Source organism: Syngnathus typhle, unplaced genomic scaffold (genome assembly GCF_033458585.1).
Source record: "Syngnathus typhle isolate RoL2023-S1 ecotype Sweden unplaced genomic scaffold, RoL_Styp_1.0 HiC_scaffold_54, whole genome shotgun sequence".
NCBI lineage: Eukaryota > Metazoa > Chordata > Actinopteri > Syngnathiformes > Syngnathidae > Syngnathus > Syngnathus typhle.
The window spans coordinates 202,586-217,807 of record NW_026871960.1 but is presented as its reverse complement, the minus strand read 5'-3'; the positions used below and the strand labels follow the sequence as shown (position 1 = coordinate 217,807).

At 45.1% G+C, this 15,222-nt stretch overlaps 1 protein-coding gene across 1 annotated transcript; it reads right to left on the bottom strand.

Moving 5' to 3' along the window:
• Positions 1–289: 289 nt before the first annotated feature.
• LOC133148314 (uncharacterized) lies at positions 290–10,420 on the bottom strand. Its single transcript, XM_061271406.1, has 2 exons — positions 9,627–10,420; positions 290–3,444 (listed from the first exon to the last, which is right to left on the bottom strand). The coding sequence occupies exon 2, from the start codon at positions 2,775–2,777 to the stop codon at positions 951–953; it is 1,827 nt and encodes a 608-aa protein (XP_061127390.1). The 5' UTR covers positions 2,778–3,444; positions 9,627–10,420; the 3' UTR covers positions 290–950.
• Positions 10,421–15,222: the final 4,802 nt, after the last annotated feature.

Below are 15,222 nucleotides of genomic sequence, written 5' to 3'. Positions count from 1 at the left end.
TTGTGCCGCTCCCGTCACTCTGGTTAGGTTGGCATCGAAAAAAACGCTCTCGGGTGCTCTAGAGTGCCGAGTTTATTACTGCGCATTAAGAAATGACCACCCCCAACGTTTGGTTTATGTTTTATAAGCATTTTTAATTTTATTGCTTAAATCGCATTTTCTCGGCGAGCTGAGCACTTTTTCTGAATTGTGCCGCTCCCGTCACTCTGGTTAGGTTGGCATCGAAAAAAACGCTGTCAGGTTCAAAATCAGCAAAAGGATCAGCAGACAAAACCAGTGAGGCAGAATGTTGAGTCTTTTCTCGCGAGGAGTGCAACCAGACTTACAGCAGTCCAAAATACACTAAAGATCTGTCACACCCCTCGCTCTTTTTATTTTGGGATGCCCTACCTACAATGTGAGACTAGCCCCTAACAGGTGGGGGGGGGAAAGCATGGCCTAGTCTCATGAGAAACAAAAAGAGCGCAAGGACAAAATGCTATGTAAAACAAGTGCTCACAAGACGTCATGAGAAAATAAAGGAGCGCAAGGACATAAACAAGTAGTCACAGACAAGACGTCATGACAAAATTCTATGTGAAACAAGTAGTTACAGACAGGACGCCATGGGAAAGGAGTGCAAGGACAGAATGCCATGTGCAGACATCAACAGAGTAGATTGAGCTATCAGCAACTTTCTTGGATTCCCAGAGGTGTAGAAGGTCAGGAAGCCCCAGACAGCATCGTATGACTTGTTGTGGACTGGTGGACGTCTGCAAGGCGAAACAGCAAGCATTCTGCGCAATAACTTATTAATAAGTACTCATTAGGGAACGCATGATAACATATATATACAATTTATCTAACAATTCCCCCCTGTTTATCATAAGTTCCCGGAGACCAACCCATCACCCATATGGCCACTTCAAAAAGATTCTCAGCCACAGGGATCACATTTCGCAGGAACCAACTTACACACGGGAGGAAACTGAGTCACAATCGGCAAAGCCCGGGTCAGAAAACAAATCGGACAAGTTAATCACAACAGATTCGCTGACCGGGTCGTCAACAGAGAAGGAACCCCCGTCGACCGAAAGGTCATCCCTTAGGAGCAACGGGAAAGTCTCAGCTGGTGGAGAGATAGCAGCCGTAATTAGCCTGTTAATTAGGGATCGGAGACAAGGGATGCAACAACATCCACACAAGGTCAAAATGGCAGAGAAAACGGCAACGGAGACCAGGGCAGAGGAAACCAGGGTGCGGTACTTTCCGAACACGTTCAACCAGTTGGCCCAAACCTCCGTGTTCACTCCACTGTGCTCCTTCATCTTCCCGTTCAAGGCCCGCAGGCCCTCAAGGGCCTGGGACAGGCTTCCGTCGGCCGCAGTGTTATTTGGAATAAAAGTGCAACATTGCTCACCGAACATGGCGCAGACACCGCCCTCTCTTGAGAGTAGCATGTCAAGGGCCATTCGATTCTGGAAAGCCATGAGGGAAGTAGCGGCCAGTTGGGAGTGGACCGCCCTGAAACCCGCCTCGGTCCAGTTTCCAAGCCTCTGCACGTTGTAATGGACGTAGTTAATCCTGTCAACATTTTTGTTAAGAGTACACCACCAACACAGGGCGGATTCAAAACCAGCTGCTATCTGATTCACCAGCTTATACTCATCCGGCACTCCCCTAGGAACACCAATGGCGTCGATGTAGGTTGGATTAGCTGTGCCCCGCCATTCGGCGTCTCGTTTCGTTCTCGGCCAGAATTTGGGCACTACGGACTTAGCAAAAGACGTTAGATCATAAGAGGACATTGGTATCAAATGAACAGGTAGCAATAGGGTTACCAAAGCGCAAATTCCAGCGCTGTCGAAAGGCAACCTATCATAAAGTTTGTCACTATTACACCAAAACCAAATATCACAACGAGCAATGGGCAAAAAAGGGGCCGTGACCTCGGTCACGGACCCACACCACGGAGCAGGTAGGGCGCCGAGCTTCACACCGGTACCAGGTAATCTAATGCATGTAAAATTACCCTTAGCTACAACAGACGAAAAAAGGGGTTTATGCTTTGTCATAGGGGCAACAGGGTAAACCGTATCCCATCTAAAACAATCGTGAGTGGGTGAAATGGACGAGTCTAACATCAAAACGACAGCACACTTAGGGCCTATATTTGCAGGTATGATTTTCAAAAGAGGTCTGGGACCCATGCACGCAATGCAACTAGCGCCAGCCATCTTTGCGGCCTGCTCAGCCATAAGAAGCCAGTTGTTAGTATGACCGCTTATCCCTGTGGAGGCCACAAAATAGCTGTCTACATCAGTGAGGAGCGTACTTGTGATTTTTGCTCCCGCTGACAAGGTGTATTTATTTGTAACGGGACGGTCTGCGACCGACATTGTTCTATTAAAGCAAATAGCAATAGGAAAGCGAGGATCGGTTCCAGAGGACCAAGCCCACAGTTGAAAACCCCAACAAGAAGTGTTAAACAAGGTGGCATTTGGAGGACGAATATGACCGTCAGGGAGTGTAAGAGTCAAAAGGAGGCTTGTGCCCCGATTTATCAAAGTCACTCGTTTAGCAAAGAACACAGCCTCGTCACTGGAACCAGAGGGCCAATACCCTCGCATTCGCGTGGTGACAAGGGTGCCCCAGCCGGTGTTAACCGGGTGGCCAGTTAAATACCACCAATACCCGAGCCATCTATCTCCAGTAGTGGGGCGACCATTACGAAACCCTTTCAAACTTTTCAAAGGTAAAATAATAGAAGAAGATGTGTTAGGAGCCACAGTAAACATTAATGAGTTATTATAAGCCCAAGACAAAAGCCATGGTACACAGGTTGGAACACGGACGGCTCCTGGAACACAAACAACATGACCAAAAGGGGATTTAGTGTCGCGCTTATGTCTAGCAAGTTCTCCCCATGAGCCACATCGACTAGAATTAGCGTTAGCAGTCGCCTGAGAGAATAATGTGCGAGGCTCATGGTACTCTATCCCTCCAGATAAAGTAACCCCCGAAAAAAAATATAATGGTAACACAAACCAGCAAAAACAACCAAAAGCACATGGTAGACTTCGCGCAGGCTACAGCCCGATTAAAGCACTCACCAAATGACTCTCTAATGCTCATGTTTTGGATCTCCCCAGAGTCAACACCCTGAGCTTCGGGTTGGTGTCTTGGAAATCGGCTTCTGCTAGCTTTCGTGTCAACCCTGGATCTTGGCACCAGGATCAGGCACTATTACCAGACTTTGCTCACCTTCCGTACTTAGGTTGGGTCTGCGGAGATCACTTTTTTACAATGAGTTAAATGAATCCACGTGTTGCGTTCGGCTATTTTTAAAGCATTAGGTGTCGTGAGTAGTACCAAAAAGGGACCTTCCCACTTGGGTGAATGCCAATTCCTCCTCTTGATACTCCTGATCAAAACCCAGTCTCCCGGTACCACTTTGGGGTCTTCCTGCAGAGAAATGGGTTCATCATCAGTGTTATTGGTTAGATTCTTTTGACGTTCCAACATTTTCCTCATGTAATCAGCTAACGTGGCTTCCTCGGGGATCTCCCATGTGTTTTTGAACTGAGGAAGCCTGTAAGGTCTCCCAAACATAGTTTCATAAGGAGTTAGCCCTGTTGTACTTGTAATATTTATGTACATTTTAACCAGGTCTAAACACTGAGTCCACGGTCGTTTTGTTTCTTCCATACATTTCTTTAATCTGTTTTTTATAGACTGGTTCGCTCTCTCAACCAGGCCAGCGGATTGCGGTCTGTATGAACAATGGTTCTTTACATTTATGTGGAACATTCTCCCAATGTTATGCACTATTTGATTTACAAAATGTGGACCATTGTCGCTATAAATTGTTTCTGGAATACCGTACCTTGGAATGATGTCTTTGCATAAGGCTTTTGCCACTGTGAGTGCATCTGCATGTTTGGTAGGAAATATTTCTACCCATTTAGAAAATGCGTCTATTATGACCAATCAATATTCTTTCCCTTCACATTTATGTAATTGGATATAATCCATATGTATTGTCTGAAACGGGTACAATGGAGTCGGGACAGGGGGGAATTTCCCTCTCTGAGGTCTTAAATTGCCTTGTGGGTTATGTTTAGCACAGATCAAACACGCTCTGCAAAATCGTTGTGAAAAAGCGGCAAAGCCGTATGTTGTATAAATAGCCTCGACTTGTTTCACCATACCTCCCGCCGAGACATGGGTGACCCCGTGACTTGAAATAGCAGCCCATTTGAACAAGCTACGAGGCAAGACAGGTTTGCCCAAAGGTCACACAAAAAGACCATCGGTGTTTTTAGTTGCACCCCGCTTTTCCCAAGAGAGTCGTTCCTGGGAGGGGCTCTGAGACTGCATGTCAAGCAACACATCAGGGGAGATGTGTGACATTGAATCATGAGCCGTGAGAGACGAGAGGACATGAAGCAGGCCTTCCGCAGCGGCCTTAGCGGATTTGTCAGCAAAAGCATTACCGAGAGAAACAGGATCAGAGCCCGCAGTGTGAGCAGCACACTTGCAAACCGCTACCTTTAAAGGCAGCTGGACAGCATCCAAAAGTTGAGTTAGTATAGCGGAATGGGAGACGGGCTTCCCTGTAGAAGTTATCATGCCACGGTTGCTCCACTGCTGAGCAAAAACATGCACTGTAGCAAAAGCATACTGACTATCAGTCCAGATAGTGACGGACTTGTTTGCAAACAATTTGCAGGCCCCAGTCAAAGCAATGAGCTCAGCGGCCTGTGCCGACATATTGGATGGCAGTTTAGCAGCCTCCAAAACCACGTCGGCAGTAACAATGGCATACCCAGTAAGGGTCACACCAGATTCATTCTTCTTAGAAGACCCATCAACAAAAACCACATGACCATCTGGCAGAGGCGTATCTTCCAAATCAGGCCGAGCCTTTGCAATCTGTTGGGCAGCATCGACACAATCATGGAATTCGCCATCGTCAGGAAGGGGAATGAGAGTGGCAGGATTGAGTGTCGTGCATCTTTCAACGGTCAGATGCGGCTGAGACAGCAACGTAGCCATGCAAGAAAGATGACGCGCAGGCGACAGAAAGGTCATATTAGTCTGTAGCAGAAGAGCCGAGACAGCATGAGGAACTTTCAGTGTTAAAGGATGAAATAACACAACACCAGCACTGCTCTCCACAGCCATGGAGGCTGCCACCACGGCCCTCACGCATGGTGGGAGAGCACATGCAACACTGTCCAGTTTAGAGGAATAAAAAGCAATAGGACGCAATTTTGAGCCATGTGATTGGAGCAAAACAGAGGTCATGTAATGACCTTTGCAGTCAACAGTCTGGACAAACACCTTATCATAGTCGGGTAAGGCTAGAGTGGAGCTGGAGACCAAAGCCTGTTTGATCAAAACAAAAGCATCCTCGGCTTCAGGAGTCCATTTTAAGTGAGCGGACATTGAGATGTCTTCCACATACATCAATTTGGACAGAGGAGCAACAATTTGGGCATAATCAAGTATCCAGTTTCTACAATAACCTGTGAGACCCAAAAAAGACATCATTTGCTTCTTTGTTAGTGGCTTAGGAGCTTGTAAAATAGAGGCTTTTCTGCTTTCAATTATGGATCGACCTTGGGAACTTAGATTGTGGCCTAGATACTTAATTTCAGCGGACCACAGTTGAAGCTTGTTCTTGCTGACCTTGTGGCCTTCACTTGCCAAGTGATGCAGCACTGCAAGCGTGTCTTTTTGGCAAGAGGCAAAATCAGGAGATGCTATCAAAATGTCATCAACATAAAGCAAGATCTGACTTCCCATTGGCGGGACAAATTTAGCCATGCTGGCTGCCATCACCTGGGAGTAAATTGTCGGGCTTTCACAGTACCCTTGTGGTAACCTTGAAAAGGTGTACCTTGAGCCAGCATATGTAAACGCAAACCAAAACTGACTCTCTTTTGCAATAGGGACAGAGAAAAAAGCATTGCTAATGTCAATCACTGTGAAGATTTCCGCATCAGGTGTCAATGAATTCAACAAAGTATGCGGGTCAGGGACACAAGGTGCTCTCTGAATAACAGCATTGTTTACAGCTTGCAAGTCTTGCACCATTCTCCACCCCACAGAAGGGGGTGCCTTCTTTACAGGGAAAATTGGGGTATTGCAAGGAGAATCCGGGCAAGGAACGATGACACCTGCTTTTAATAAATCAGAAATAACAGGTGCTATACCCTGTAAGGCATCAGGTTTTAAAGGATACTGCCTCACACAAGGGCGGTATTCAGTTTTAGGTCTTATGACAACAGGAAGCGCACCTTTCACTAAACCAACGTCAGAAGGACCCGCAGACCAAAGATGACTTGGGACCTCAGCGAGGATGTGCTCGTCATCGGACGTCAACACATAATCTCAAGATGAGGGTGTTTGCTCAACACCAGGATCAGCGTGGATTCCACTAATGAATGACAAGGCTTTAGTCATATTTTGTTTGAAGAGCTTGGTGGAAGGACTGTAAAAGGAGTCAGGATTAACCTGAGTCCAGTCAGAAGCTGCCAAGGCATCACCAGCCATAAATCCTAAACTCTGCCAGGCTGCGGTGTGAGGCCTGTAGAGAGAGATGTGGAGCGGAGTGGGAGACACGTGTAACTTCTGCACAGCAGGGGGAGCCGCTTGTATGACTACACAAGCACGGCTCTCACCATCGTGCAGAAGGAAAGAAGTTGTCAAGGTGGCAGGTGTAGCAGCCTCAAGCATGTTCTCGTAGTTGTGATCAGGACCCGGTGTGTCTTTATGCCACATAGTTATGTGTAGTTGATTGGCTTCCATTGCTTGTTCAGGGCAGCGCAAAAGGGTGGCCACACGGGCCAAAAGAGGGGAACCAAATTCCATCACTTCTGCGTCAGCCAAATCCAATGAATAAAAATAGTAGCAGTGAAATTGGCCAAATATCTGTAACTGGTGTCGCCTTTTGACAGCAATTTGACCATTAAGAGACACAAGGGAAAGCCCAAGGGCAGTGAGAGCGTCTCTACCTAGCAAATTAATAGGGAAACTGGGCATCAGCAAAATGGGAATGCAACAACTTCCCCCTTCTGGGTCCCGTATCCAAACTGGTCGAGACTGGGGAACTGGGGTTGCCAGCCCATTCGCTGCTCTCACCCAAAAGGATCTACCGTTACTTTGCACATCTGCAGGTATGTCACGACACGTGGTCACACATGCCCCTGAGTCACACAAAAAGGTTATTGGAGTCCCGTTTACGAATAGAGTTATCACTGGCTTCTCAACATTGTTCATCAACAAATCTTGAATGTTCAAATCTACATCAACAGGGGGAGCTGTTGGCAAGACAGTTGTTTCAACTGTATTTTGACCTTCGGCCAGTCATAAGGGAGGTCTACTCCCACCCTTGTGATTATCTGGGCAGTTTCTTGCTATATGGCCTGTTTTCCCACATGACCAGCAAACGGGAGGTCCAGCATTGTACCGTCTTGACTGACCTGAAGCGGGCTGGTCATTTGTTCCATAATTGGGAGAATCACGACTGTACCCCCCTCTACCCTTGCCACGGAATTTGTTACGACCACGCCCCTCCAGGCGTGGTTCGAAGGTCTTATTTTGATAAAACATCTCAGACTGCTCTCCTTTAACAAAAAACACGGTGCCCATTTTCCCCTTCTCTTTTGCTCTTTTTGCATTGACAACTTTTTCGGCGTGTATAGCATGATCAATGAACTGTGGCAAGGTAGATGTCGGGAAAGTGATCATATGTTTAGTGATCCAGCTCTGGATTGCTGGTCGCGAATTTGCATGTAGAGCGTTTTTGAGTTGTTGGTCATAAACATCAGTTCCATGCTCCAAGCCACTATTGGCCTTGAACACTCTCTCGAGTCTGTGCCTAAAGTCTTCAAACAACTCATCTTCTTTTTGTTTGGTTCGGCCAATGTCTGTGTAATTTGCTCTACGTTCAAATTTTATTTTGATCCTGCCCAATAGTTGGTCAATTTCTCTTTGTAATGGCACCCCGTTACATTCCAATGGACGGCCCCGGGAATCAAAGGGATCCCAGGTGCCTTTAACGCTTGCCCAATGTTTGGTTAAAGATGCCATAAAAACCTGTTGTACTTCATCGCCTCTCAAATTGTATGAAGCAATGAGTTGTCTCATGTCGGTACAATAATGATTAACATCTTCAGTGGGCAACGCTATACCCTCAATTGCTGGTTTTATATCAGCGTGGGTCCATGTTCTGTATACTAAAATTGTGGGTCCTCCCTCATCATGAGGATTTGCCACTTCAATCATCGGGTATGCGTCTGCGTCAGCCGAAGGAACCAACTTAGCACGGCCCCGCGTCAACACACCACGAGCACGGCTCCGCGTCAACATACCACGAGCAGAAGCACCATACTCAGGAGGATGATTTGTGCTTGGTAATTTGGGGTACAGAGACGGGAAAATTGGTTCACTTTGGCGTGCTGCAATCTCCGTCTTTATAGATTGATCATTCTTTTCATCCTCATTCATCGCATCGTCAGCTTTGGCCTTCAAGCGAGCCCGCGCTGACACTGTCTCATCATCCTCCTGCCTGTGCAACAACAAGTTCTTTTTTATCTTTCCTCCGTCTTCCTTATCTCTCAGTCTTTCTCTTATCTGCCCACATTTTCTCTTCTCAGCCTCCAATTCCCATTTTACTATTAGATGATATCCGTCGTTATTCCTCTTTACACCACATTTAGCATCAATTGATTGCTTTAGGTTATTCAACGAATTTATTTTCAGCTGACCGTCAAATTTGTAATCGGTTATCCATTTGTCAAGATATTTTACATTTTCGGGGTCAACTTCTTCCATCAATGTCCAATCTTTGCATTTCAATTCATGTCGGGGCAGCGGCTTTTGCTTGCTATTTGCTGTCCCCATGATTTATTTGTTTAGTTTACGGATTTGGCAATTTGAATGGCACCCGCAGTGTCCTAAAGCCAATTTAGTTTACAGGACAGTGGATAAATGTTCGATGTGTGGTGGGTCTCCGGAGGAAACGGAGAATCCTTGCTTTCGTCCACACAAAGCCACTGTTTACACCCCTGCGTGTTTATACAGAGGACTCAAACCTCAAATCAGAGCTCAAATGAGGTCACTCTCAGTCAAACCATACACACGCACACACACACACAATGCGCATTCCTATCGTCTCACAGGCAAGCAGGGGAGCCCGCCCTCCAGTGGATTTTAACAACTCTTTAACCTTCCTATTGTGTAAGGAAAACTTATCTTTACCTTTTTCCCAAAGTAAATATAAAACCTATCTTTTCACGGAGAAAGAAGCCAAACCAGCTAAACAAGGGATAAGGAAAACCCACCACAGATGGCAGCAGAAAACTAACACAGTAGGAAGGTTAGTGAGGAGGCCCCACCACACCTCAGCGGGATTTAACTGCTCCAACTACCTGTACTTCTTTATTTCTTTAGAAAACAGAGGAGTCTGCCCTCCTGTGGAATTTAACTGACGTTTACGTCAGGGGACTCCAGCATCCCATACAGAATTTAACTGTCTCTAAATATGCACTTGATAGGGTCTAGAATTGTCAAGGTTTCAAGTGACCTCTTGCCACTACACTTCCATTCCCTTCAACAGAATCAACATTCATACTCACAGTCCGCTGGGCCTTTCCCTCGGACGATCTCGTCAACCACTCCGGCGTCCAGCTGACTGATCGAGTCAGCCCCGTGAAAAGGGTTTCCTTTATATGCCTTGGCCAAGGACTTGTCCTGCGTCGAAAAGTCAGCCGGAACCCGAAGTAGGTCTATTGAGATCCCGGACGAGCCCCCAAAAATCTGTCAGGTTCAAAATCAGCAAAAGGATCAGCAGACAAAACCAGTGAGGCAGAATGTTGAGTCTTTTCTCGCGAGGAGTGCAACCAGACTTACAGCAGTCCAAAATACACTAAAGATCTGTCACACCCCTCGCTCTTTTTATTTTGGGATGCCCTACCTACAATGTGAGACTAGCCCCTAACAGGTGGGGGGGGGGAAAGCATGGCCTAGTCTCATGAGAAACAAAAAGAGCGCAAGGACAAAATGCTATGTAAAACAAGTGCTCACAAGACGTCATGAGAAAATAAAGGAGCGCAAGGACATAAACAAGTAGTCACAGACAAGACGTCATGACAAAATTCTATGTGAAACAAGTAGTTACAGACAGGACGCCATGGGAAAGGAGTGCAAGGACAGAATGCCATGTGCAGACATCAACAGAGTAGATTGAGCTATCAGCAACTTTCTTGGATTCCCAGAGGTGTAGAAGGTCAGGAAGCCCCAGACAGCATCGTATGACTTGTTGTGGACTGGTGGACGTCTGCAAGGCGAAACAGCAAGCATTCTGCGCAATAACTTATTAATAAGTACTCATTAGGGAACGCATGATAACATATATATACAATTTATCTAACAAACGCTCTCGGGTGCTTTAGAGTGCCGAGTTTATTACTGCGCATTAAGAAATGACCACCTCCAACGTTTGGTTTATGTTTTATAAGCATTTTTAATTTTATTGCTTAAATCGCATTTTCTCGGCGAGCTGAGCACTTTTTCTGAATTGTGCCGCTCCCGTCACTCTGGTTAGGTTGGCATCGAAAAAAACGCTATCGGGTGCTTTAGAGTGCCGAGTTATTCACTGCGCATGAAGAAATGACCACCTCCAACGTTTGGTTTATGTTTAATAAGCATTTTTAATTTTATTGCTTAAATCGCATTTTCTCGGCGAGCTGAGCAATTTTTCTGAATTGTGCCGCTCCCGTCACTCTGGTTAGGTTGGCATCGAAAAAAACGCTCTCGAGTGCTTTAGAGTGCCGAGTTTATTACTGCGCATTAAGAAATGACCACCTCCAACGTTTGGTTTATGTTTTATAAGCATTTTTAATTTTATTGCTTAAATCGCATTTTCTCGGCGAGCTGAGCACTTTTTCTGAATTGTGCCGCTCCCGTCACTCTGGTTAGGTTGGCATCGAAAAAAACGCTCTCGGGTGCTTTAGAGTGCCGAGTTTATTACTGCGCATTAAGAAATGACCACCTCCAACGTTTGGTTTATGTTTTATAAGCATTTTTTAATTTTATTGCTTAAATCGCATTTTCTCGGCGAGCTGAGCGCTTTTTCTGAATTGTGCCGCTCCCGTCACTCTGGTTAGGTTGGCATCGAAAAAAACGCTCTCGGGTGCTTTAGAGTGCCGAGTTATTCACTGCGCATGAAGAAATGACCACCTCCAACGTTTGGTTTATGTTTAATAAGCATTTTTAATTTTATTGCTTAAATCGCATTTTCTCGGCGAGCTGAGCACTTTTTCTGAATTGTGCCGCTCCCGTCACTCTGGTTAGGTTGGCATCGAAAAAAACGCTCTCGGGTGCTTTAGAGTGCCGAGTTTATTACTGCGCATTAAGAAATGACCACCTCCAACGTTTGGTTTATGTTTTATAAGCATTTTTAATTTTATTGCTTAAATCGCATTTTCTCGGCGAGCTGAGCGCCTTTTCTGAATTGTGCCGCTCCCGTCACTCTGGTTAGGTTGGCATCGAAAAAAACGCTTTCGGGTGCTTTAGAGTGCCGAGTTATTCACTGCGCATGAAGAAATGACCACCTCCAACGTTTGGTTTATGTTTAATAAGCATTTTTAATTTTATTGCTTAAATCGCATTTTCTCGGCGAGCTGAGCACTTTTTCTGAATTGTGCCGCTCCCGTCACTCTGGTTAGGTTGGCATCGAAAAAAACGCTCTCGGGTGCTTTAGAGTGCCGAGTTTATTACTGCGCATTAAGAAATGACCACCTCCAACGTTTGGTTTATGTTTTATAAGCATTTTTAATTTTATTGCTTAAATCGCATTTTCTCGGCGAGCTGAGCAATTTTTCTGAATTGTGCCGCTCCCGTCACTCTGGTTAGGTTGGCATCGAAAAAAACGCTCTCGGGTGCTTTAGAGTGCCGAGTTATTCACTGCGCATGAAGAAATGACCACCTCCAACGTTTGGTTTATGTTTTATAAGCATTTTTAATTTTATTGCTTAAATCGCATTTTCTCGGCGAGCTGAGCACTTTTTCTGAATTGTGCCGCTCCCGTCACTCTGGTTAGGTTGGCATCGAAAAAAACGCTCTCGGGTGCTTTAGAGTGCCGAGTTTATCACTGCGCATGAAGAAATGACCACCTCCAACGTTTGGTTTATGTTTTATAAGCATTTTTAATTTTATTGCTTAAATCGCATTTTCTCGGCGAGCTGAGCGCTTTTTCTGAATTGTGCCGCTCCCGTCACTCTGGTTAGGTTGGCATCGAAAAAAACGCTCTCGGGTGCTTTAGAGTGCCGAGTTTATCACTGCGCATGAAGAAATGACCACCTCCAACGTTTGGTTTATGTTTTATAAGCATTTTTAATTTTATTGCTTAAATCGCATTTTCTCGGCGAGCTGAGCGCTTTTTCTGAATTGTGCCGCTCCCGTAACTCTGGTTAGGTTGGCATCGAAAAAAACACTCTCGGGTGCTTTAGAGTGCCGAGTTTATCACTGCGCATGAAGAAATGACCACTTCCAACGTTTGGTTTATGTTTTATAAGCATTTTTAATTTTATTGCTTAAATCGCATTTTCTCGGCGAGCTGAGCACTTTTTCTGAATTGTGCCGCTCCCGTCACTCTGGTTAGGTTGGCATCGAAAAAAACGCTCTCGGGTGCTCTAGAGTGCCGAGTTTATTACTGCGCATTAAGAAATGACCACCTCCAACGTTTGGTTTATGTTTTATAAGCATTTTTAATTTTATTGCTTAAATCGCATTTTCTCGGCGAGCTGAGCACTTTTTCTGAATTTTGCCGCTCCCGTCACTCTGGTTAGGTTGGCATCGAAAAAAACGCTCTCGGGTGCTTTAGAGTGCCGAGTTTATTACTGCGCATTAAGAAATGACCACCTCCAACGTTTGGTTTATGTTTTATAAGCATTTTTAATTTTATTGCTTAAATCGCATTTTCTCGGCGAGCTGAGCACTTTTTCTGAATTGTGCCGCTCCCGTCACTCTGGTTAGGTTGGCATCGAAAAAAACGCTCTCGGGTGCTTTAGAGTGCCGAGTTATTCACTGCGCATGAAGAAATGACCACCTCCAACGTTTGGTTTATGTTTTATAAGCATTTTTAATTTTATTGCTTAAATCGCATTTTCTCGGCGAGCTGAGCACTTTTTCTGAATTGTGCCGCTCCCGTCACTCTGGTTAGGTTGGCATCGAAAAAAACGCTCTCGGGTGCTTTAGAGTGCCGAGTTTATCACTGCGCATGAAGAAATGACCACCTCCAACGTTTGGTTTATGTTTTATAAGCATTTTTAATTGTATTGCTTAAATCGCATTTTCTCGGCGAGCTGAGCGCTTTTTCTGAATTGTGCCGCTCCCGTCACTCTGGTTAGGTTGGCATCGAAAAAAACGCTCTCGGGTGCTTTAGAGTGCCGAGTTATTCACTGCGCATGAAGAAATGACCACCTCCAATGTTTGGTTTATGTTTAATAAGCATTTTTAATTTTATTGCTTAAATCGCATTTTCTCGGCGAGCTGAGCGCTTTTTCTGAATTGTGCCGCTCCCGTCACTCTGGTTAGGTTGGCATCGAAAAAAACGCTCTCGGGTGCTTTAGAGTGCCGAGTTATTCACTGCGCATGAAGAAATGACCACCTCCAACGTTTGGTTTATGTTTTATAAGCATTTTTAATTTTATTGCTTAAATCGCATTTTCTCGGCGAGCTGAGCACTTTTTCTGAATTGTGCCGCTCCCGTCACTCTGGTTAGGTTGGCATCGAAAAAAACGCTCTCGGGTGCTTTAGAGTGCCGAGTTTATTACTGCGCATTAGGAAATGACCACCTCCAACGTTTGGTTTATGTTTTATAAGCATTTTTAATTTTATTGCTTAAATCGCATTTTCTCGGCGAGCTGAGCGCTTTTTCTGAATTGTGCCGCTCCCGTCACTCTGGTTAGGTTGGCATCGAAAAAAACGCTCTCGGGTGCTTTACAGTGCCGAGTTTATTACTGCGCATTAAGAAATGACCACCTCCAACGTTTGGTTTATGTTTTATAAGCATTTTTAATTTTATTGCTTAAATCGCATTTTCTCGGCGAGCTGAGCACTTTTTCTGAATTGTGCCGCTCCCGTCACTCTGGTTAGGTTGGCATCGAAAAAAACGCTCTCGGGTGCTTTAGAGTGCCGAGTTTATTACTGCGCATTGAGAAATGACCACCTCCAACGTTTGGTTTATGTTTAATAAGCATTTTTAATTTTATTGCTTAAATCGCATTTTCTCGGCGAGCTGAGCGCTTTTTCTGAATTGTGCCGCTCCCGTCACTCTGGTTAGGTTGGCATCGAAAAAAACGCTCTCGGGTGCTTTAGAGTGCCGAGTTTATTACTGCGCATTAGGAAATGACCACCTCCAACGTTTGGTTTATGTTTTATAAGCATTTTTAATTTTATTGCTTAAATCGCATTTTCTCGGCGAGCTGAGCGCTTTTTCTGAATTGTGCCGCTCCCGTCACTCTGGTTAGGTTGGCATCGAAAAAAACGCTCTCGGGTGCTTTAGAGTGCCGAGTTTATTACTGCGCATTAAGAAATGACCACCTCCAACGTTTGGTTTATGTTTTATAAGCATTTTTAATTTTATTGCTTAAATCGGATTTTCTCGGCGAGCTGAGCACTTTTTCTGAATTGTGCCGCTCCCGTCACTCTGGTTAGGTTGGCATCGAAAAAAACGCTCTCGGGTGCTTTAGAGTGCCGAGTTTATTACTGCGCATTGAGAAATGACCACCTCCAACGTTTGGTTTATGTTTTATAAGCATTTTTAATTTTATTGCTTAAATCGCATTTTCTCGGCGAGCTGAGCACTTTTTCTGAATTGTGCCGCTCCCGTCACTCTGGTTAGGTTGGCATCGAAAAAAACGCTCTCGGGTGCTTTACAGTGCCGAGTTTATCACTGCGCATGAAGAAATGACCACCTCCAACGTTTGGTTTATGTTTTATAAGCATTTTTAATTTTATTGCTTAAATCGCATTTTCTCGGCGAGCTGAGCGCTTTTTCTGAATTGTGCCGCTCCCGTCACTCTGGTTAGGTTGGCATCGAAAAAAACGCTCTCGGGTGCTTTAGAGTGCCGAGTTATTCACTGCGCATGAAGAAATGACCACCTCCAACGTTTGGTTTATGTTTAATAAGCATTTTTAATTTTATTGCTTAAATCGCATTTTCTCGGC

What these genes read in the sequence shown, in the direction of transcription:
- LOC133148314 (XM_061271406.1), bottom strand. Translation starts at nt 2,777, where the DNA reads ATGTTTACTGTGGCTCCTAACACATCTTCTTCTATTATTTTACCTTTG.